The 24907-nt window shown below is 36.5% G+C and overlaps 1 protein-coding gene across 1 annotated transcript; it reads right to left on the bottom strand.

Annotated features, from left to right (window-relative positions):
- Positions 1–1177: 1177 nt before the first annotated feature.
- DPY30 (dpy-30 histone methyltransferase complex regulatory subunit) lies at positions 1178–19226 on the bottom strand. Its single transcript, XM_027850577.1, has 5 exons — positions 19144–19226; positions 18847–18920; positions 18695–18742; positions 8443–8585; positions 1178–3469 (listed from the first exon to the last, which is right to left on the bottom strand). The coding sequence occupies exons 2-5, from the start codon at positions 18880–18882 to the stop codon at positions 3397–3399; spliced, it is 300 nt and encodes a 99-aa protein (XP_027706378.1). The 5' UTR covers positions 18883–18920; positions 19144–19226; the 3' UTR covers positions 1178–3396.
- Positions 19227–24907: the final 5681 nt, after the last annotated feature.

Below are 24907 nucleotides of genomic sequence, written 5' to 3'. Positions count from 1 at the left end.
ACTATATAAATGTCATATAGTATATGAAAGCAATCACTACCTTCTGGACACCCCAGGATTTCTTGGCCCCGCTTTTGTAGTTTGGGGAAAAAGGTCTTTGTTGAGACAAAATTTAAGGAGACTAAGCCTCAGAATGACAATACACAGTCATACTACTTAAGATCCCATCTAATAATACTGAGAAGCAACAAGACTTAGTAGATAGGGAGCCAGCCTTGGAATCAGAAGACGTTAAGTCCTGCTTCTGACAAATACCAGTCGTAGGCCCCAGACAACTACAGCTAAGTTACAAGAAAGTTTCTCACTTGTACAGGCAGAAATTTTGAAGCATTGAGACCCAGAGCATTATTAAGTTTTAAATTCTCTAATTCCATTTATTCACTGCTTATAACATGAGTGGCCTCCAAGTTTCTCAATGTTGTATTTGATGTGGCCCTGAGGGAAAAAAAATACTAGAATAACACCAAAGCATTTTAATAAATCTAGATTGGGGGTAGGAAAAAGCAAGTAAGGCAACAACTCACATCTCCATAATTTGTGTTGGAATTAGCATTATATTCCTGATATCAACTAGAATTTAGAAATATAAACTTCTAGATTACAGTAACAATCAAGTATTAAATCCTAACAGATTAAAAAAAAATTTTTCAGTTGAGGCTGACTTGTATCCAAATCAAGCATATGGGTTGCTGAGTCCTCCCTGAAGACTTGCCCCAACCTGCTACCTAAGGAATTGTTTTGGGTATCACTGAAGAAGGTTAAGACAGGAATAGGTGGCAGCAACCCAGGTCAAATATAAATGATGCTTGATTATCTACACCTCTGCTTCCCTAAACAATAATAATTGAAACAATAACAATAAATAAAATCATTAAAGAATAGTCCTTGAAAAGTGAGTCTGGGGGAGAAAATAAATCACTAAGCATATAAGAGACCACTACATACATGTATATATGTGGGGGGGATGGGGAGAGAGAGAGGGAGAGGGAGAGAGAGAGAGAGAAAGAGTGTGTGTGAGTGTGTAAGAAACAGTCCCTGCCTGCCTTCAAGGAATTTACACAAGGAGCTCCCCGACAGAATCAACAGGGAGAATGTATTTACATATATAAGTATTTACAAAATAAATACAAGAGAATTAGCTAATTATCTCCACAGAGCAAAAATCCACTCATAATTGTACTGCATTACAATTTAACATATATTTAATATATTTAACATAAAGACATGTATCTAGTCTCATTTAGATTTTAAGGAATCATGTCTAATTACATTATTTCCCTCTGTATTTCCCTCAGAGCTATATTTTTTGACTGTGTGGTATGCATTTTAGTTGCCAACCTAAACAATTTAGTTTAACTAAGCAATTGTAACAATTTTCAGGGTAAATGCAAATTTTTAATAACCACAGGAAAAGTTGCTCCAATTCCCCAATAATTAGAAAAATGAAAATCATAGCAACCTTAAGATAGCATCTTACACACCCATAAAATACAAACAACAAAAAATTGATGAAATTCAGTTTTAACATGTCAAGAAAAATAGGCACTCCAATGCACTGCTAATGGCAACTATGATCTGTGCAAGCATTTGGAAGACTATGGTAATATACAATAAAATTCACAAAACTGATACCTTTTGAGCCAGCAATTCTATTACCAGTAATTTATGATAAGACTATCATTAAGGGACGTTGGGGGTAGGAGAAGCCTATGTATACAAAATTATTCATAACTGCTTCATTTATAATAGCATAAAATAGATACAACCTGTATTTCTATTATTAGAAAATGGCTGAATTATTTATTAATGCCATGGAATTTTATAAATTTAAAGAATACAAGAAAACATGGAAAGACAAAATGAACTGATGCAAAATGAGACTGGCAGAACCAGTCCCAGATACATACTACTATTTTTTCAAATAAAATTGAAATCAAAAGGCAATAGACAGACTTGAAAGCACAGGGACAGAGAACATATTTTCTTTTCCTTTTTCCCTGCTAATTTACTTGGTTTGACTTTGGTTAATTAAAAATGGTAAATGGGTAAATGAAAATGCATGTTATTGTATGTCCGTTCAATTATTTTTGATAATTTAATTTAAAATAAAAAATGTAACTGCCAGGGCAGATTCATAAAAACTGAATAAACCAGACAGAATGAAAAATTTGGTGTATCTGATTCCTTCAAACATTTTATTAAGTACCTATACACAGTCCACTGTGTATGCAAAGATAACACCATTTCTCTGCTCTCAAGGATTCACAATCTAAACCATTTGAAAATAATAGCACCATAAGGTTGTAAAGCACTTTGCAGTCTCCAAAAGTGTTTTGTATGTTCTTACATTTGTAATAACACTGTGAGGTACTTAAGTATTATCTCCATCTTAGAGATGAAGCAGTTGAAAGAATAGGCCTCATAAGTAATAAGCCCAAGTATTCTGACTCCAAATCCAGTATATTTCCTACTACATCACGATACAACTGTGGAAATGACAAAAACCAGTATTTCCAGATTTCTGTTACTCATATAAACAAAAATTTGGCAGATTCAGATCAGTACTACTTTTCTTTAGTAGACCTAGCTCTGTTATGCAATTTCCTGCTTTTTTTCTTAATTTTGCAAAAACTTTTAGTGTTAGTTGGGAGACATGAAACATGATGTCCTTTTAAAAAGGTACTTACTGTAATTTTTTCCTAGGCTATCTTAAAACTCTTTTCTCCAAAGACTATCCATAAACACTCTCTCCCAAGGTTGTTGGGTTATCTCAATGGCTCCATAAAAATCGAACAAGTAAATGCATCAAAGCCTTGGGTGCCATGTGATTGCTTAGGGAAGCAACTGAGAAACAATGCTACATTTTGATTGGCTATGAAGTACCTATTTGGAGACAGCCAGGTTAAGGCAATATAGTGACAGGTAGGAATGACAAACTGTATACCACTTAAAATACCACTTATCTTTTCTCTGTGCTATATTTTCATTGTGCTGTAAATCAATACAACATTCTAAAATGAAGCCAAAAGGAAACCATGATGCAAAAATGATCAGAAATAGGATCAGTGCTAACTATGAAGTAATACCAAAACAATACACAAATATCCTCAATAAAAACTGCTTTCCAATAATCAAATTTTTAGCAATTTATTCTGAAGGTTGATTTTAAGACAATGTGAAAAAATAAAAACAAAGAATATGCTCATTAAATAAGTATGTTCATTAAATAAAGAATAAGGGAAATATGTTCCCTTCTGGAGTTACTGAAAACAAGATTTGTGGTCCTGAAGATTCATATATTTTCAAAAGAAAAAAAAGGAATCATGGCAATATAAACTGCCTCTTAATCATATATATCTACAGTAACAACCAAATTGTTTTATTCTTTTCCCAAAATTAGTTTCGATCCTCAAATTGTGACTTGTTTTTTAAAAGATACGATGCTAGAAATTCAATGGGATTTGGAGGTCTGCAAAGAAAAAGAGATCCAAGATTTAGAATCTATTCCAGATATAGCCATCCAAGGAGACTATTATAAAAATGACATTGTATTATCGCCTTGTAATAACCATTTAACACAATTTCAGAACAAATTTCTTACCAAAATTCAAGCAAAAGAATGTCTTTATTCTATTTCACTGTAACACAAGAAAATTATTTACTTCTTTGGCAAATACTCTTGTATTTCTCTAAATTGAAACTGATAATTATTTTGGTTTTCACCTTCACTCCTAATTAAAATATAACATTTTATATCTTCAATTCAGACATGAGAAAGCATCATGTTGTAGTGTACAAAGCTGCCTTCAGAGCCAAGAAAACTTGGGCTTTAGTCTCACCTCTAACTGGCTGTGTGACCCTAAGCAATTCTTAAACCTCTTAAGTGTTCTAGGCAACTCCCTAAAACTATAAGATGCATTGTTAGAGGAAGTTTCCTCACTGAGAGATCCTTATAGCAAAGAAATCATAGGTCCAGTCAATATCCCTATCCCACAAATATATGGGCAGGCTTCATGACTATAAAGCAGTAAGATGGGTTGTGAGTCACATATCCAAATGCATGCTAACCCCTTCAAAGTAATCACCGGGCATGGCTATACACAATTTCAGCGACAGTACCATTGGCCAAAATATTTTTGGAACTCTCTTTTTTAACTTTCAGAGCCTGTTGCACATTTCAGAATATACTTAGTGGAGGCAAGTCTTCAATCTGTGAAAGTGGTTTTGATTTTAGAAACAAGCCAAAACTTATTCAGAGAGAAGTCTCATGAGTAAATGGATAATTAAGCTGGAAAACATAATCTGTAGTTAAAAAATAAGTTATAAAATGAAAAGGCTGGTTTCTTTTTGTGTCTGATAAATGGTTCTGAAGGCAAAAGTCAAGATCCAAAAATGATTTAAACAACTGAACTCAACAATACTTACTAAGGAGAGCTACAAAGAGGCAAAAAAGACAGTCCCTAACCTCAAGACCTTACTTTCTGCTGGAGAGTTAAGAAACATCTCTTGAAAAAGGTGGTACCTGAGCTGTGCTTCGAAGGAAGCCAGAAATTCCACAAGATCAAAGTGAGGAAGGAGGGTGTCTACACATCAGGGACATCCTATGTAAAGGCACTGAGACAATAACATCTATGGAAAAACCTAGAAGGCCAATGTGGCTGGAATGGAAAGTACATGACAAAGAGTAATATGAAGTAAAACTGGAAAGTGAGATGGGAAAGCCAGATTGTGGAGGGCTTTAAACACCAGGCTTCGGAGTTTGTATTTGATCGTACGAGCAATAGGGAGCCACTGATAATTTTTGAGTAGGGGTGATCTGACACGGTCACATCTGTTTTATGAATATCAATTTGGAAGTTATGTGGAGGATAGATTAGAAATAAAAGATTAGAATCCAATAATGAGAGGGAATGATCAAGGGGGCAAGCACCCAGAGGAAAAGAGAAGGGGTAGAATCAAGAACATAAGTGGAAGGGTTAGTATTAAAAAGGAGGAGGCTTATCTCCTCATAAGGAACTGGAGGAGAGGAGCAAATGAAGGCCAATAACGAAGAGTTCTAAAGTACAAAGAGAGAAGGCTCATGATGGATGGTCTCTATCTTCTTTGCTCTTTTTCTTTTTTGTGTGTGAAGCAATTGGGGTTAAGTGATTTGCCCAGAGACACACAGCTAGTGAGTGTTATGTGTATAAGGCCGCATCTGAACTCATGTCCTCTGGACTCAAGGGCTGGTGCTTATTTCACTGCGCCACCTAGCTGCCCTGATGGCCTCTATTCTCTCAGTAGAACAAAAGTGGAGGTCCTCTGCTGAGAGGGAGTAGGTAAGAGGTAATGACAGTAGTTTGATGTGAGAGGAAAAAGGTTGGAATAGTCACTGTAGGGAATATGATAAAATTCATCAGGGAAAGACTGCCACATAAGCAGGGAGAGCACAGCTGAGATAACTTATATTTGAGGTAAAACCAGCCAGCACATTTGTGACTTTTTCAGAAGTGCTCATATACAAAGAGAAGGTAGATGGGTTGACCAGGGTTTGGTTCTGGCAAGGTATGAGTGTCAACATGCTCAAGGAACCTGGGTACCTCACAAAGAATGGCTGAAATATTTTAACTCAGGGTCAAGACTGTGAAAGAACTGGAAAAGTCATAGTGAGGATAAAGAGTAGTTCATAGGACTCAAAAGGTTCCACCTCACACTCCTCAGACTGGCAAATATGACCAAAAGGGAAAATAACAAAGGAGCTACAGAAGATAAGAACAATAACAGAACTGTGAATTAGCTCAATCACTCTTGGAAAACAATTAGAATCAATATACAAAAAAGTCATTAAACTATGCACATACCCTTTGACCCAACAATATTGCCATGAAGTACATATCACATAAATAAGCATGTCCAATACAGAACTCAATATATTTTCCCCTAAATCCATCCTTCCTTCAAACTTATTTGTTTCTGTTGACAACACCAACATCCTTCCCAAGAAGGTTAAGGGTATATGTACAAGAATGTTTATAAGCAGCACTTTTGTTGCAGCAAAGAACTGGAAATAGGTATCTGTCTATTGGGGGAATGGCTGAACAAACTGTGGTATATGAATGTAATGAAATATTATGGCACCCTAAGAAATGATGAATATAAGATTCAGAGAAATGTAGTAAGACATACGAACTGATACAGAGTAAAATGAACTGTAAGATGCATTGTCAAAATACATTTATTTGAAAATCCCATCTTATTACTTCATAGTCATGAAGCCTGCCCATGTATTTGTGGGATAGGGATACTGACTGGACCTATGATTTCTTTGCTATAAGGAACTTTCAGTGAGAATGAAGGAAAAAGCATTTATTAAGTGCTTACTACATACTAAGCACTGGTGATATAAACAGGAAAAGTGAGAAGGTACCTGCTCTCAAGGAGTTCAAACTCTAATATAGGAGTTATAAAAGAAAATTCAACTATAAGACAGATGTAAAGGCCTGAAAGTCTTAAAGGTACATTGGCCAGTATAGGTTTAGGTGAGCTGAAGCAAGAGAAACTGAAGAACAGGAGGCTGTAGTGGAAAAGATGAATTTCAGAGTTCTGGATCAGGAAAGTAGAATAATTACAGATAATGGTCATATCAAGGACATAGCCATGTATCTCTTTGTGGACAAGATAAAATAAATATGAAAGTCACAGAAGCTGAGGAGATTGATGAACTAGAAGGCCAGGGTGTTGATACCTGTACTGATACCTAAACTGAAGTTACTCAAGTATAAAGGCAAGGGTTAAATTAGAAAGGAAGATGACAAGATAAAGAGGCAACATTCTGGAATAAGTTTAAAGGCTCTACAAGGTAACTACATTAAAGGAGATCACATCCATTTGGATGTATAAATTAGTCTCATTATTTTACAGTCACTTCTTACATCATGGTTTTAGGGACAATTTGAAATACCATCACCTTGGAACACAAAGTTTCCTATTAACATCTCACAATTTTATCATTTTTGTATATTTTATTGTATTTTTTGTATTTGTATATTTTGTATATTTTATCATATTCCAGAAGTCTAAATATCTGGATTTGAGGCTAATAATCGCACATTTCATTTATGTCACAACATGGTATATTATATTGACATCTGACTGACGTTGGCCCAAAAGATGTTAAGACTTGAAATACTCATTTGCTCTAACTGAAAAAACAAATTAACATCTGCTTCACATGTAAACGAGGCAGATTTTATTTTTATTTTATATCAATTTGCTGAAGTTATTTTTAAAATTCCAATATTTGTCATTCAAAAACTTTCTTTGAAACCTTAACCTTTATTAAAAGTACAACCCCAGTTATACTTACTTAACAGAGGGAAAAAAGCAGAGATAAATTAACTCACCTTTAGTTTAAATACCTCAATGATAAATCCAAATACCCATAGAATAATTCCAATTTCATTGGAATCTTAAATTGTGCACATAAAAATCAAAACAAACATCTAAGCATCTATTACATTAGAATTATACTTGACAGAAGTAGTAGCAACTTGCACATCTAGTTCTAAATACGAGATAATACTCACCTCTTCAAGCCTGAGATACGTTCCTAAGTTGTACTATGGTAAATTTTCAAATTTATTTCTGACAAAATTTAAACTCATTACAGTAGGACACAATGGGCACTAAAATGATGACTAACTTCATTAGCAAAAAGATATTTTCCAATTGATCTATTTACCTAAAAAGAAATCAATGAGCTAGGAGTTAGGGGAAAATAAAAAGGCAGAAAAAGGAGAAATAACTGTAAAGCCAAAGGTTGCAAATCAAGATGATTTCCAATTTTACCCTAATTTATTCTACTTAATTTACAGGCAATAATAATGTGCAAAAAAAAAACATTAATTTTAAACAAATAGATTATCTTTACTACATAATAAAACGTAAATCACAGGCAAGCAACAAATACTAGAGTGAATCTACTGGACATTTTATCTCCTGAGGTGACTTGAGGGAAAAGTAGTAGCATAAATGTATTATCATCATTGCTACTCCTTGAATCCTTTTCCTATCATTGTCTAATTGACCCAGAGAATACCCTGGAAAAAGATAACTCCAGTGGCAACATTATCTCTCTGAATACCAAGTCCTCTCATAATTTCCCTTGAGATTTTTTTTAAAGACCTATAAAGCATCCAGAAACAGGAAAGGAAAAGAAATGGCATGGAAAACCATTCCTACCAACCTCTGGGTTGATTTGGGTACCTAGAAAAAGGCAGTTCCAAGAACAAGACTCAAATATCATCTACTGTCTCTACTTAGACTCAACCTCGGGCTTACAAGTACTTAAAACTCATACAGTTGTTTCAAAATGTGAAATACTTAAATTAACATATAGTACTTTAAAAAAAATATAAATCATTTGCAAAAGAATTGAAAATCAGATTGCATGTGTTATCTCACCTTTCTTTTGCAAGCACAGCAAGTCCCTGTAATAAAATAGGTACAACAGTCTGATCCAAGTAGGCACGAGTTGGCAATGATTGAAGGTCCACCTTCTGTTTTGATGACTTTTCTGCATTAATCTTCTCATTTTCCACTATTCGCTAATAAATTAAAAAATGATGTATCAATCTGACACATTAAATCATCCTGAGTGTCAAAAATAAACTAAGGAACAGGTTAAGTATCTCAAGGCAGATCAATAAAGAAATAAAATGTTTTTCAATTAGAATATTTCAATTCCCAAATCTCTCTCATCAAATTTCATTCAGGTTACTTCTCCCCTTATGCCCCATAACTGCTAATTATTTCATGTTTGCAATATCATTAGACTTTTCTCTTTTACATCTGCTTTTTAAAATTCCCTTTATATTTCTGACAACAAATATTCCTTTTCTTTTTCCACTAAAATATCTGTCATAACTTTTACTCAACCTCTCTACCTTGCAACCTCAAGCCCAAATGCATTTTTAAGCTTTGAGAGTTTCCACATGGATCCCCCCAACCAATTTCCAAAAAACTGGCCTCATATGAGGTAGAAATATTTTACTAAAATTCTCAATTTGGTGTCTTTGTAATTTAATATTTCAGAAATTTAGGGCAGAAAATCATAAAAGGCAATGTTTGAAATATACTTTACCTGTTTTGTATATATCACATATATATCAAATAGATGTGACGTGTGTGTGTGTGTGTGTGTGTGTGTGTGTAATGTAAATACTTTTCTAGCTAAATTACTTTTTACCTAAGCTATAGTAAAACTGTATACAGAGGACAGGAGACATTTTTATACTAATTTTACCTATTAAAAAAAGAATTTACTATAAAGAGCAGGTACCAACATCATATTATCAGCCATTTTTTTTTCAGTTCCTTGACTAACTACTATCACAAAAGGATAAAGAGAAGGCACTATATGAGATTAGAGCATCTCCAACACAATCTGTTATTTAAACAAGCTGCCAATTTTTTAAAATTGTTAAATGGAGAAGGTAAAAACGCTATCTCCATGTCTTAGAGAAGTTCAAGCAATGAAAAATAGGCCCTTGAATAAAAAGGCCAGCAATTATGTCCCAGTTACCCTTAGCAAGAAAAATGGTAGCCAATGACAATACTGGTTTAAAATTCACTTACAAAATAATATGAAAGAAGATAATAAAAGATCTAAAGAAGGTAAAGGAAAACTGAGCAGTACTGCCTCTTTTAAAGAATGAAAAATAGTTACAGACAGTTCTTGCTTTACATAAATTGTGCTTTAAATAAAGAATTCTGAAAGAAATCTGTGTTCCAAAAAACACTGGGAAAATTCTTTACATAAAGCAGACATTGTTCAATAAGATGCTGCATGATTCAAGCAGTATAAACGCTATGGGGAAGCTGAGAATCATCTCTAAGTCAGTTCCTACATATCTGCAGACAGTGAGTGATACTATGCCTCTCCCTGTGTTCAATAGTGATCTTTATATTTTCACTATGGCTGGCATCAAATATGCTTTTGAGGGGAATAGTGAACCACCTCAAAGCATAAGTCAACTAACTAGAAAATATGAAGGAGGACAAAAACTATGATCAATAGTATGTGAACCTAGTCTTGAAGTGTCAACTATGAACACCATAGTGAAGGATGCTGCCCAGATAAAGACATAGGCAGTGCTTGCATGAAGGTGACTTATCGGTTGAAAAAAGAGAAGGTACCATTCTAGATATGGAGAAACTATTTAATTATATGGACAGAAGATCAGACTCAGAAGAATATTCCTTTAAGTTTGATAACAATTCAAGCCAAGGCTCAAAGGTTCTTTGAAGATTTAAAGGTAAAGTACCCTGAAGGAACACAAGTACCTACAGCAAGCACTGGTTGGTCTGCATGATTTTAAAACTGTGCAGGATTTCATAACAAGCATGTATCAAAAGAGGCTGCTAATGCAGATACTGAAGCAGCAAAGAAGTTCCCAGAGTTCCTACAAAAAACAACAGACGAAAGTCTCTGCTTACCAGGGCAAATTTTTAGGGTAGATGAAACCAGCCTATTTTATCAAAGAATTCCATCTTCAACCTACTCCTTAGTGGAAGAAAAAACGATGCCAGGGCATAAAGCTTCGAAAAATAGATTTATTCTTCTGTTTGGAGGAAATGTATCTGGTACTTGTAAATTAAGACCAGTTGTTGTGCACCACTCAGAAAATCCCAGAGCACTGAAAAAAATCAGCAGAGTAACACTATCTGTGCATTAATTCACTAATCCTAAGGCATGGATAACCAGTATCATCTTTGAACAATAGTTTACGCATTGCTTCATTCCCTCTCCATTTAGATGATTTTTAAATGAAAATGTCTAAGTTCTCTACCTTCCCCCTAAAGCTACCTCATTATTACAATCTATGGACGAAGGAGTGATTGCAAATTTCAAGGCTGGCATATTATTTATGCAGTACATTTGCACAGGCAATTGCAACCTTGGATGCAGATAAGGACTTGACATGGAGAGATTTCTAGAAGCCTATAATATTCATCATGCAATCCAGAGTAATGCTAAGGCATGGAAAGATGGAACACAGACAAGTATGAAGAGAGTTCCGGGAAAAAGAGTGTGCCCATAGTTCATTCCCAACTTTCATGGATTTGATAAAAATGAAATGTTTGAAAAAGTGAGAAACAAGACTATAAAATTAACACAAGAATTGGAATTATAAGTGAATAAGAATGTGGAGGAGTTGATTGTGTCTCATGGAGAAGAGCTATCCAATGCGGGTCTGATTGAGCTGCTAGCTATAAAGACTAAAGAAGAAGGGCCAGCGAGGGGCAGCGAGGGGCAGCGAGGTGCTGACGTCAGGAAGACCTGAGTTCAAATACGGCCTCAGACCAAACACTTGACACTTACTAGCTGTGTAACCCTGGGCAAGTCACTTAACCCCAATTGCCTTAAAAAAAAAAAAGATTGAAGAAGAAAGGGAAGATTAAGAACCCAAGGTCAATCAAAAACGTTCACAATAAAACAGCTGGCAGAAGCATTTTATCAATTTAGTGAATTTTTTTCTTGTATTGAAAGTTGGATCCATTTGGGGGTGGGGGTAGACCCAAGCCCTCTTGGCACTGACCTGCAAAGCACTTTTTTTTTTTTAAGTTGAAATTTGTGGCATTAAATTGGTTTGCAAAATGAAGTTAAAAAAGAAAGAAAACTGGATCCAAATACTTCAAAAACTAATTGAGGATAATATTGTGGGCTATTGTCAGATATATGAGGGGGAAAAAGAGGCACTATCCAAACACCTCTCAATAGCATCATAAAAAAAGTTGCACAAAGTCAGTCAAAGAACAAATCATAGAAACAATCTATAATTTCATTAAAGAAAATGACAACAGTGATACAACAGACCAGAATTTATGGGATGCAACCAAAGCAGTACTTAGGGGAAAATTTATATCTCTAATCATTGCATCAATAAGAGAAAAAGCAGATCAACAAACTGGGCATGCAACTAAAAAAAACTAGAAAAAGAACAAATTAAAAATCCCCAGTTAAACACCAAATTGAAAATTCTGAAAATCAAAAGAGAAAGAAAACCAATGAACTAATAAATAAAATTAGATGGTAATTTTATGAAAAACAATAAAATAGATAAACCATTGGTTAATATGATTTTTAAAAGTTAAGAAGAAAAACAAATTACTAGTATCAAAAATGAAAGGGCTGAATTCATCACCAATGAAGAAGAATTAAGACAATTGTTAGGAGCTATTTTGCCCAATTACATGCCAATAAATTTGTCAATTTAAATGAAATGGATAAATATTTACAAAAAATATAAATTACCCAGATTAACAGAAGAAAAAATAAAATACTTAACCCAATCTTAGAAAAAGAAATTGAACAAGCCATCAATGAACTCCCTAAGAAAAAATTTCCAGGACCAGACAGATTCACAAGCAAATTCTACTAAACACTTAAAAAATAATTATATCCCAATACTATATAAACTATCTGAAAAAAGAAGTGAAGGAGTCCTACCAAATGCCTTTTATGATACAAAAATGGTGCTGATACCCAAACCAGAAAGAGGCAAACTGAGAAAGAAAATTATACACCAATTATCCCAATGAATATTAATGCAAACACTTTAAGTAAAATACTAGCACAGAGATTACAGCATTATATCACAAGAATCATACACTATGACCAGGTAGAATTTACACCAGGAATGCAGGGCTAGTTCAGTATTAGGGAAACTATGAACAGTTAACTGACCATATCTATAACAAAAGCAACAAAAATCATATGATTATCTCAATAGATGCATTAAAAGCCTTTGACAAAATACAGCATCCATTCCTATCAAAAACACTAGAGAACATGGGAATAAATAAAGCTTACCTTAAAATGATAAGTAATATTTATCTAAAACCATCAGCAAGCATTATCTGTAATGGGGATAAGCGAGAAGCCTTCCCAGTACAATCAGGGGTAAAGCAAAGATGCCCATCATCGCCTCTATTATTTAATATTATACTAGAAATGTTAAATCAAAGGGATGTCCATCAACTGGAGAATGATTAAATACCTGTGGTATATGACTGTAATGGAGTATTGTTGTGCTGTAAGAAATGACAAGCAGGATGATGACAGAAAAACCTGGACTTGCATGCACTGATGCATAGTGAAGTAAACAGAACCAGGAAAATGCTGTACACAGTAACAGCAATATTGTATAATGAAGAACTGTGAATGATTTAGCTATTCTCAGCAATATAATGATTCAAGACAAGACAATCCCAAAGGACTCATGATGAAGCATACTATCTACCTCCAGAGAAAGAGTTAATATTGATTGAACACAGACTGATGCATGCTATTTTTCACTTTCTTTCATCTTTTCTTTTATTCCAGTCCTTGTACAAAATGACCAATATAGAATTGTTTTACATAATTGCACATGCATAATCTTTACCTAATTGCTTACTGTCTCAGGGAGGAGGGAAGAGGGAGAGGAAGGGGGGGGTGGGACAGAATTTAGAACTCAAAGCTTTAAATAAAAATTTTTTAAAATTGGAGGGAAAAAACGTCGCACAGCAACCACCAGTGATAAAGGCTAGGTGAAGCGAGTAGGGAAGGAGTAACATATTGCACACCTATGTTAACTTTACTATATAGTTTTGTGCATACTTTATCATTAACTTTACCTATCATTTCATAATTCTACTTATAATCATGATACAGTATTTAATATGTTTACATTTTAGTACATTTTATGACTTGCATAAAGGTATTATTCTGTGTATGCCTTTGTTATATAGACTAAGTAAAGTGAGTAGGTGGGGCAAATTTGTATTATGTAACAATCCTTTTACATTGAGGTCTGCTGAATGGTCAATTTATGTAAACTGAGAACTGTATGTAGAGAAAATAAGAAAGTTGAGAATTTGTTTCGAGATCAATGCCAATATTTTGTAGATGAAAACCAGGGCATCAAACAAATAAAATGGAACCAATGTGCTTAAGTTTTTATCATGTCCTATTGAAACTGAACTCATCCAACTAAGAACGAAATTTACTATGTGAGGAAGCATCAAACACACTTAAGAAAATGAAGTCATTTATCCTCTGGGTTAAGCCTGAGTCTTAGTTTCCTTATCTGCAAAACACAGAGGGCCACACTAGGTGATCTGTAAAAGTCCCTTTCTGCTCTAAAGCCTATATTATAATCCTTTGATTCACAAAGCAGCTGAATTGATTTATTCATTCAACAAGAATTTGTTATCTGACCAAATGAATACACACTAAATCCACACTGGACGTAACTCAATTTTAAAGATACCCAGGAATGGATTTTTAATATGTCCTAAGAAAGGGAACGTGTCAAAGGAATGCAGATTAAAGTGCTTTGAAAACCCTTAAAAAAAAAAGGCAGCCAAGAAGTCATCACCAACCACCAATTAGTCATCACCATGCGCCTGCTTTTTAATCTTTATTTATTACAATAGTAATATATGTGTGTGTGTACATATAAGTACACATATATACATATATACATCAAGAATACCCTAGATAACACTACAGCATGATAGTTTTTTATAGATATTTTCTATAGTGGATCAATTTTGCAGTCATGAAAAAAACCTAAGTATTTGAGAGAAAAAATTGTAACAAAGGCTCTCCTCAAAAAAAGATATCTTCCAAGCATATCTTAAAATTACACAAAACTATGAGATACAACTACAGAGATAACCTTGTTCAATAATCCACTGACAACAGATGACTATAAAAGATTAATGCTCAACCAAGCTAATTGCCAGTGTCATGGAAGATGTCCTGCAAACATTACAAAGAAAATAATAATACAATTCACATTTATTAAGTACTGTAAGATGTGCAAAGGGGTTTCCTCATAATCACCTTGTGAGGTGAGTAACAAAAGTACTATTATTTCACATTTTACATAAAAGAATTCCTTACTGATGGCAAGTTCTCTAATGTTCCTACTCATAGATAAAATTGTACTAATTATATCAAACCTCCTAAGTGAAACTCACAGAATTTGAAAATAGTCTAACAATCCACAGCAAAAGAAAAAAAAAGGATGAAAAATACATATTGCACACTTTTATATGCAACTGCAGAGTCAAGTTAGCCCACATATACATGTGTGTCTATGGATGTACGGATGTATGGATGTATGGATGGATGGATGGTTAATCTGCCGAGCCAAGAACTGAGTAAGAAAGAGTGGGCTGGAGCACATTTGAGAGACTACAAAGTATTTTTAACTATCTAAAACCAATATAAAAGTCCCATCTCTATTACACTAATATTCGCTACTGATGCTATCTAGCAATGAATTGTAGAACATGATCTCATAAGAATCAAAATTACAAGAACTTCAAATGGCAATGAAAAGTAGACTGAAACTTATTACCAACAATAACCATCACTTGCTGGTATCATCTAAAACATCTCTAAGACACAAGTTGCCAAAAAAAGAGATGTGGGGGGCCATACAGTAAGAATGAGAGGCAAAAGATTTTCTGATTGCTACAGTGGTATCCTAGGGATATTATAAAAGGTAGAAAAAAGGGCTCCAGGGTATATATGAAAGATTTATAGAAACAGGTGGAAAAGAATTGTATGAAATGAGCATGTATGGAGGGGTTGTAATGTGCATCAGTGGAGAAAATATCCAATGGGAGTATAACAAATACAAATTACATTACACAAAAACTGTATTTGGGCTCAATTTGTAACAAAGATACTACTAATCAATATACCTGTAATTTAACTATTTTAAAAAATGCTCCTCCTTTCTCTTCTTTATAAATTCACCTCTGCATTCCGCACCAAATTCCTAGACTACATTTTATACATTAAAATCCTGAAAATGGTAAGTCATTGTGGTGGGGTCTCTGTTCTAAAGCAAAAATTATCATCTTTCTAAGCATTATTTTATTGCAAAAAGAAAAAAAGAAAAAGCAACATAGAATCCAAGGACATTTTTAAAAGTTATATCACTACCTACTAGCTAAGCCTTGAAGAGCTGAAAAAGCTAAGAAGGAACACACCATTTATTTATGCCAAGAAGTGTAGTCCATTATATATTTTAATATTAAAGCCAAAACCAAAACTTCAAACATAACAACTACTAGATATCCTAAAAGTTAAGAGATATGTACTGACTTACAAGAAATTCCTTTCACTAACTATATTTTAGTTATAACCCTAAGTTAATCTATTTCAATACCTCAGAAAATAAAGGATGAAAATTAGTTAAGAAAAGAGCTGTAGCTGTGCCTTAAGTTGAAATCATATGTCAAGGAGGTCAGTACTGGTACTTAGGAATGTCTTATGGGTGCAAAATACAAGCAAGTTATGTTACCTCTACACCTGATGCAACCCAATGGTGCATCAAAAACAATATCCTGTATTGCTAAAAGTGGCTGATCTAATTATTCATCAATATCAAAAAAAAAAATCAGTCTATATAAAATAATAACTAGTATTTATATAGTCTTTTAAGGTTTGCAAAGCACTTTACACATATTATCTCATTTTTATCCTTATGGCAACCCTGGGAAGTAGGTGCTAATCACCCCCATTTTACAGGTAAGGAAACTGAGGCAGACAGCATTTAAGCAAATTGCTCAGGGTCACAAAGCTAGTTAAGTGCCTGAAACTGGATTTGAACTCAAGATTTCCTGACTCCCAAGTCCAACATCTACTGTGCCACATGACTGCCTTTTAGTACTGATCACAAAACTTCTGGAGTCAGAAGATCCAGGAGTTCTGCTATTAACCACCCGTGTGACTGCAGGTAAATCACTTCACCTTTAGTTTCCTCAACTGAAAATGATGAATAAACACTTACTAAGTGCCAGATACAGTGTTAAGCACTAGGGATAGAAATTAAAGCAAAGCAAATAAACAAATAAGTCTTTGTGATCAAAAGGCTTACATTCTAAGAGAGGAAGACAATAAATATAGAGAAGCGGTGGCCAAGGAGGAGTGTTTTGGGTAGTGAAATCAAAGGGATGTTAATTGGTTAATTTCTAAAATCTAAAATTTTCCATCCTACTAACACAGCACTAGAAAATCTACCAACTACTTCATCAAAGCCAACTCTAATAGTAGGGGAATTTGGAGAACACTTTTTCAATCTTACTTCAACTAAATGCAATTGACATCAGTTCCACTAACTCTGAAATGAATTTCCCCTTTATTTCCAAAACATGTCACTTCTTTCTTTCACATACTTTTTTTTTTTTTTTTTGGTGAGGCAATTGGCTTTAAGTGACTTGCCCAAAGTCACACAGCTAGTAAGTGTTATGTGTCTGAGGCCACATTTGAACTCAGGTCCTCCTGATTCCAAAGCTGGAGCTCTATCCACTGCACCCCCTAGCTGCCCCTTTCACTCACTTTTAAATAATATTCACCCATTTTATTTTTCATGAAAACTTTTTTTATTGAGTACCTACCTCTGGTCATTCTATTTTAAAAAATTAAGTTCCTATTACATGCAAGGGAAAATCCCCTTATCATTAGTATATATTGTTTCCATAATATATAATAATTATATATAACAAAATAAAATTGCATAATTTATACAGAATAGCTTATATATTAATGCTAAAATGATTCTCCCTTGCATATTACATATGTACACATGTATAATATATATACATATATATAATATACACACATATGCATATATACAGAAAAAAATACATAATATATACCAGAAAATGAATTTGCTGGAAAACAAAAGGAGGTACATGCTTTACTGTCATATACAAAACATATGCCTCCTTTTGTTTTCCAATGAATTCATCCTCCTTCCCCCTTTAGATTGTCTACTAGAACTGTTTCTGTTCCCTCTGTTATATATCCCCACCTAGCACAGTGCCTGGCATATAGCCTGTGAATTCAATGATGCTGAATTGAACTAAATGTATCTCAACAGCAACTCCTATAGCATTCTGTATTTGTTGGCCAATTAATAAATATTGACTAGCAATCACATGAGTCAACAGAGGGAAATCTTTTGATTACTTAAATAACTCAAGAAGTAATGGAAAGATCAATCAATCAACAAGCATTTATTACATACCTACTAAGTGTCAAGTACTATGCTAGGTGCTACAGATATGAAAACAAAAATAGACATTACTACCCTCAAAGGGCTTACATTCTATCATGGGAAACAACAGGTATAAATAAAAGAGAATACAAAGTATATGCAAGGTAAACACAAGGTAATTTTCAGGGGACACTAGTAACTGAAGGGATTAGAAAAGGTCTTACGTAGGCAATAGCATATGAACTGACAGTAGAAACCCCAGCACCACTGACCACCAAATAAAGTAATCTGACAACCTTCGGAAATGTTTTCTTCAGACCGGTTTTAATAAGCGTATTTTATAGATGCAAAAGAAGATAACTACACTGCACACCATAGGGACAGAAAATCCAAATGCAATAAAAACAAATTGTCAGTAAGATTAAAACATCAAGCATCTAACACCACTGTAAAATACTATAGAACAGAGAATTCAAATGCAATAAAAGCAAACTGTCAGTAAGATTAAAACGTCAAGCTTATACCACCACCAGCATCCAGGTCTCCCTCATTTGCAAGTCTAACAGAAACAAAAACAAACAACAACAACATTCCCGGTTACAACCAGAGCAGAAGTATTACTAGTGAGTCAAAGAAGTGAAGTTCGTTACCTCGACGTTTTCTGTGAGGCCATACTCGGCGTGAGGATTTTCCGAAACCTACAAGACAAGACAAGCGTCAGGGCAGAGCCCCGAGCCCCGAGCCCCGCACCCCGCGCCCAGCGGCGGCCCCGCACCCCCTCCCCCCGCAGGCCCCCGGGTACCGGCGTCTGTCCCTCCAGCAGCTGTTCTGGCTCCATGACGCGGGTCCCGCAAGTGGCCGGCTCGGGACGCGAGTCTGGGGAAACAAGGAGAGCCCCGCGTCAGTGATCACCAGAGAGCGGGAGAGAAGGAGGGGTTGGGACGGGAGGGAAGGGACGGGGCCGGAGGCCCGGGACGGCCCGCAGAGCTGGCCGGGGGAACGCGGGGCCGCCCGCCCGCCTGCCCGGAGCGGCGCGGGAGGCAGCGCACAGCCCCGGCCCGGCTACAGGCGGGAGCTCGGAGAGAAAGACACTCCTTACCGCGCTCAAGTCGAACCGCGCCCAAAAGCCTTGCACCGCACCTCCGTCTCCCTACGGCAAACCGCTCGGGCCGGCCGTAAAGCAAGGACGTCGCACGAGTGCCGCGCCTGCGCAAATACCAATCCCCGGAGCCGGCTGCAGAAGGGAGGGCGGTGAAGCAAACCGTGCGTCCGTGGGTCCCCGTGACCACTCCCGCCGCAGGGGGCCGCCCCCGGAGCGTGACGAGGAATGGGTTATCCGGGGGCCCCTGACGAGGCGAGCAGAGCATGGGCCTGTCAGTGCAAAGCCTGAGCAACGGAGAGGCCTCGTTCTCCGCTAACCCTCCCCTCTCCTCCGTGCTGGGCTTGCCTCTCCCGAGGAGTTAGTGCTCTCCCGAGCACGGAAGTACTTTGAATATGTGTTGTATTGGCTTTTCTGTGCACATGTGCACGCGCGTGCATACACACACACGTACTGCTCGTTGGCAGGGACCGTTTCCTTTTCTTTAATCTTTTGTGTAACCAAGTGTGTAGCACCTAGTAGGCACTTAATATGTTCGTTCAGTTGGAATTAAACGGAATTGCTGCTAACGGAGAAAAGTACTCTCTTAGGGGAAATTCTAGACAGAGATTATCCAGCCATCTGTTGGAGCTCTCTCCTCGCCAGAAAAACAGCAGTTAATAAGTTCTCGTCTAGTCAAAAAGTGGAGGGACTTGCAAAGAGAAGTTGTATTCTGGATCTGATTCTTAGTAAAAGAGAGGAACTGGTGGTTGGGGTAAATCAAACCATCAATATTTATTAAGCGATAACAGGCATTGTGCTGAGCATGGGGGATACAAAAAAAGTCAAAACCCCTGCCCTCAAGGAGCTTGCAATCTAATGGGAGAAACAACATGCAAACATATATGTATACTAGCTATGTGAAGGATAAATTGTTCAGTGGTGTCAGACTTGTGACCCCATGGACCACAGCAGCCACACCAGGCCCTTCTATCCTGTAGTACCCCTGGAAGTCTATACAAGCTCATGTTCATTTTTTCAGTGACACTGTCCATCTCATCCTCTGCCATCCCCTTTTCCTTTTGCTTTCAATCTTTCCCAACATCAGGAGTTTTTCCAGTAAGTCACATCTTACTACGTGACCAAAGCATTTAAGTTTCACCTTCAGCATTTCACCTTTCAGTGAATGGTCTAAATTAATTTCTATTGGTATTGACTAATCTGAACTCCGTGCTGTCCAAGGGACTCTCAAAAGTCTTCTGTAGCACCACAATTCAAAAGGATTGATTCTGCAGCACTCAGCTTTCCTTATAATCCAAGTCTCACAGCCATATATTGATACTGGAAAAACCATAGCTTTGACTATGTGGACCTGCGTCACCAAGATGATGTCTCTGCTTTTTAGTATGCTGTCCAGATTTGTTATAGCTTTCCTTCCAAGGAGCGTCTTTTAATTTCATGACTGCAGTTGCCTTCTTCAGTGATCTTTGAGATCGAGAATATAAAATCTAACAGCTTTCATTTTTTTTCCCCTCTATTTGCCCGGAAGTGATGGGACCACTTGCCGAGATCTTAGTTTGGTTTTGGGTTTTGGGTTTGGTTTTTTTTTTTTTTATATTAAGCTTCAAGCCAGCTTTTATACTCTCCTCTTTCACCTTCATCAAAAAGCTTCTTAATTCTTCACTTTCTGCCATCAGAGTAATAGTGCATACATATCTGAGATTGTTGATATTTCTCTCTGTAACCTTAATTCCAGCTTTTGATTCATCTAGCCTGGCATTTCACATGATGTACTCTGCATACAAGCTAAATAAATAAGGTGACAATATACAGCCTTGTTATATTCCTTTTCCAATTTTAAACCAATCAGTTGTTCCATGTTTGGTTCTTGCTGTTGTTAGTTGACCCACATACATATTACTCAGGAGACAAGTAAGATGATCTGATTCTCCCCTGTCTTTGAGGACTTGCCATACTTTGTTGTGATCCACACAGTCAAAGGCTTTAGTGTAGTCAATGAAGCAGAAGTAGATAATTTTCTGGAACTCTCTTGCTTTCTCCAAAATCCAGCAAATGTTGGCAATTTGGTCTCTAGTTCCTCTGCCTCTTTGAAAACCAGCCTGCTCTTCTGGTAATTCTTGATTCACATGTTGCTGAAGCCTAGCTTGCAGAATCTTAAGCATAACCTTGCTGGCCTGTGAAATAAGCACAATTGTTTGGTAATTTGAACATTCCTTGGCATTGCTCTTCTTTAGGATTGGGACATAAACTGATCTTTTCCAGTCCAGTGACCACTGTTGAGTTTTCCAAATTTGCAGGCATATTGAATGCAGCACTTTAATAGCAATAGGAAATAATTAACAAAGGGAACTCACTAGAATTAAGAGGGGTTGGGAAAGTCTTCCGGTCAAGATAGGATTTTAGTTGAGACTTAAAAGAAATCAAGGAAATCAGTAAGCAGAATTGAAGAGGTCTCCCCACCATGTATTCCAGGCATGGGGGACAGCCAGAAAAAATGTCCAGGGCTAAGAGAGGGAGTGACTTTGTAGAACAGCCAGGAGGCCAGTGTCATTGCATGGCAGAGTATGTACTGGGGAGTAAGGTATAAGAAGACTGGAAAGATGGGAGTGGGCTAGGTTATGAAGGGCTTTGAATTGCAAACCAATGTTTTGTATTTGATCTTGGAGACAGGGAGCCACAGGTGGGGGTGGGGGGGAGAGGGCAAATAACGTGGTCAGACCTGTGCTTTAGAAAAATCACTTTGGTGGCTGAATAGAAGATGGATTAGAGTGGAGAGAGACTTGATACAGGCAGACCAACCAGCAAGCTATTGTAATAGCCAAGACAGGAAGTGATGAGGGCGTGCACTAGAGTAGGCAGTGTCAGAGAAGGGGAGGTATTAGAAAGATGTTGCAAAGGTGAGATTGATAGACCTAGGCATGAGTGATAGGAGTAGAGGATGAGGAACTGGGAGGATGGTATCACCCTTTATAGTAATAGAGTAGGTAGGGGGGAGATGAGGTTTAGGGGAAAAATAATGAGTTGCAAAAATGTTTAGTTTAAAATGTTTACTGGACAGTTCAAAATTCTGAAGGGCAGTTAGAGATGCAAGATTGGAGGTTAGCAGAGAGATTGGGGCAGGATAGGTAGATTTGAGAATCATCAGCATAAAGATAGTAATTAAATCCATGGGAGCTGATGAAATCACTAAGTGAAGTAATATAGAGGGGAGAAGGACTAGGACAGAACCCTGAGGGACATCTACAGTTAGAAGATATGATCTGGATGAAGATTTAGCAAAGGAGACTGAGAAGGGGAGGTCCAATAGATAAGAGGAGAACCAGGAGAGAGGTATCTTGAAAACCTAGAAAGAAGAAAGTATCAAGGAGGAGAGGGCATTCAACAGTGTCAAAAGCTGCAAAGAGGTCAAGGATAGTAAAGATTGAGAAAAGGCCAGCAATCATAGAAGAAGTGCCAGCCTCATCCTAAAGTTTGTGGAGGAAAGGAAATTAGAGCATAGTCTGATATGTTCTCCAGATCAAGAGAAAGCAGATTTCAAAAGTTTCAGAGTAAAAATAAGTAGGATCCCATGCTACTGGGGAAGTCAGCCCAGAAAAGATTATATATGCTCAAAAATGTGTAGTGAGGACTTGTCTCCCACATATAGCATATACATGGGGTGTCTTTGTGGCTCATAGGGAGGCAGAATAGAATTCTCTAGCCTCTTTCTTCTTCCGACCCCCTTGCCTTTCATACCACCCTTCTCCAAGGGATACTTTATTTCACTGGGGGGAGAGGAAGCAGGAAATTGAGACTAAAAGCCACTAGAATTCTATCTGTCTACTCTATTAAATATTGTTAGTTTGGGGGATATGATTTTTCAGGTTCAAGCTAACTTCTGATTTCAGCTTCATTACATGAGGGGAAACAGGATCCCAAAATTTATATCCAAGGCTAGACTCCCTTCCCCCACAAATACCAGTACCACAATGAACACATATATAACTTAGCAAAGAAATCTTTTTATCCAATTCAATAGCAAGCAAAAAACAGTGAAAGAATACAAAGGAAAAAATATACCAGACAATATAGAGTGAAGGAGCTCTCCCATTGGGAGTGAGGTAACTCACCTAGAGAGAGAGAGAATTCCAAAAATTACCCAAGGGGAAGTTCCCCCAAAGTCTCTAATGTAGCAAGTTGGGAATAGGGACATGATGGAGACTCCTCTTAAGTTGGTTTCTTCCATTGATTCTTTTTCTTCAGCAATCTGGTTGTCCTCCTCTATCTTTTTTCTTGAAGCTACCGGCCTTCCCCTAGGAGAAAACTTGGCCCACCCCTCCCAGAGGCCCAAGGCATTGATCTTCAGCAATGAGAAGAGAGTCCCATACTTTGGGATTGGAATAACACATTAAATTTTGAAGACAAACACACACACACACACAAAAGAAAAAATTCCATTGAGGAAGAAAAATGAGATTTGTCTAGAGAGACCAATATAGATGCACAGGGAACTCACCAGCTGACATAATTTTGTTTTGTTTTGTTTTTTAAAGAAATGTACAGAAGATAGAAGCAAGTCCACAGAACCAAAAATAAAACCATGTGGCATTATTCCATTAAAATAGGATCAGAAGTGATGAAGTTTAGAAGGAACTGAAAGTGGCCAGGAGTGCTAAAGACAACAGAAGAGGAAGAGGAATTGCATTGGTTTTTTGTTGATTTTTGTTGTTGTTGTTTTGTTTTTTATCCATATTGGGAGAAAAATATGAAAGAACAGCCAGAATCTTTACTCAGAGTGTATAGGATGATAATTGTCAAGAGAAAAGGCAGAGCTGCTTAGTTCTTATTTTATTTCTGTTTTCTCTGCAAAGTAGAAAGGCCCCAGCACTGAAAGGGAGAGGACAAAAATGACTAATAGGAAATAGATATCTCACTGCTCCCTGATAACAACAACAACAACAACAATAATAATAATAGCTAATATAGCACCTAGTATGTACCAGACACTGTACTAAATGCTTTACAATTATTATCTCATTTATTCCACAACAACCAGAAGGGAGGGAGGGAAGGAGGTGCTATTTTTATCCCTTTTTTACAGGTTAAGTGACTTGTGACTAGTAATGCCTGAAGTTTGATCAGGTCTTCCAGACTCCAGGGCCAAAACACTATGTACTCTTAGCTGATGAGTTCAAGTTACCTAGGCCAAATTAACTATGTCCTTGGGTACCAAAAGAACTGGAAAATGCAATTACTGAGTCACTTTCAGTGTATTTAAAAATCATGGAAAGCAGGAGACATACCAAGATAGCAAAAGAGTAAATGTCCCAATTTTCAAAAAAAGCAGGAAGAAAGACAAAGTCTACAAACTGTATGCCAATGAGCCTGACGGTAATTCTTGGGAAATTTTTCAAAAGGATCATTAAAGAGATGATTGGTGAATATCTAGGAAAGGAAAAGGTGAGTACAAAGAAACAGAATGGCTTCATCAATAGAATGGGGTTCTAGAGGTCATAATAGAAGGAGAAGATAGAGTGAAATTGGGACAGGGAAGCCTAGGGCTAACATGAATGAGTATAAAGAAATGTAACTGTGTAAGTTAGTGGTGTCAAACGCAAATCAAAACAGGGGCTACTAAACCATGTATAAGGATCCCTGAAAGCCATATATTGATTTAGAAATCCATGCATTAATGTTATCTATTTTTTCTTGTATTTTTATTTTTTTGTCAAATATTCTCAATTTCATCTTAATTTGGTTTGAGTTGCACTTAGGACTGTTGGTT

The sequence above is a fragment of the Vombatus ursinus genome, unplaced genomic scaffold (assembly GCF_900497805.2).
Source record: "Vombatus ursinus unplaced genomic scaffold, bare-nosed wombat genome assembly UNPS02009062.1, whole genome shotgun sequence".
Lineage (NCBI taxonomy): Eukaryota > Metazoa > Chordata > Mammalia > Diprotodontia > Vombatidae > Vombatus > Vombatus ursinus.
Note: the sequence above shows the minus strand (reverse complement) of the source record. Positions and strands in the feature narration are given on the sequence as shown.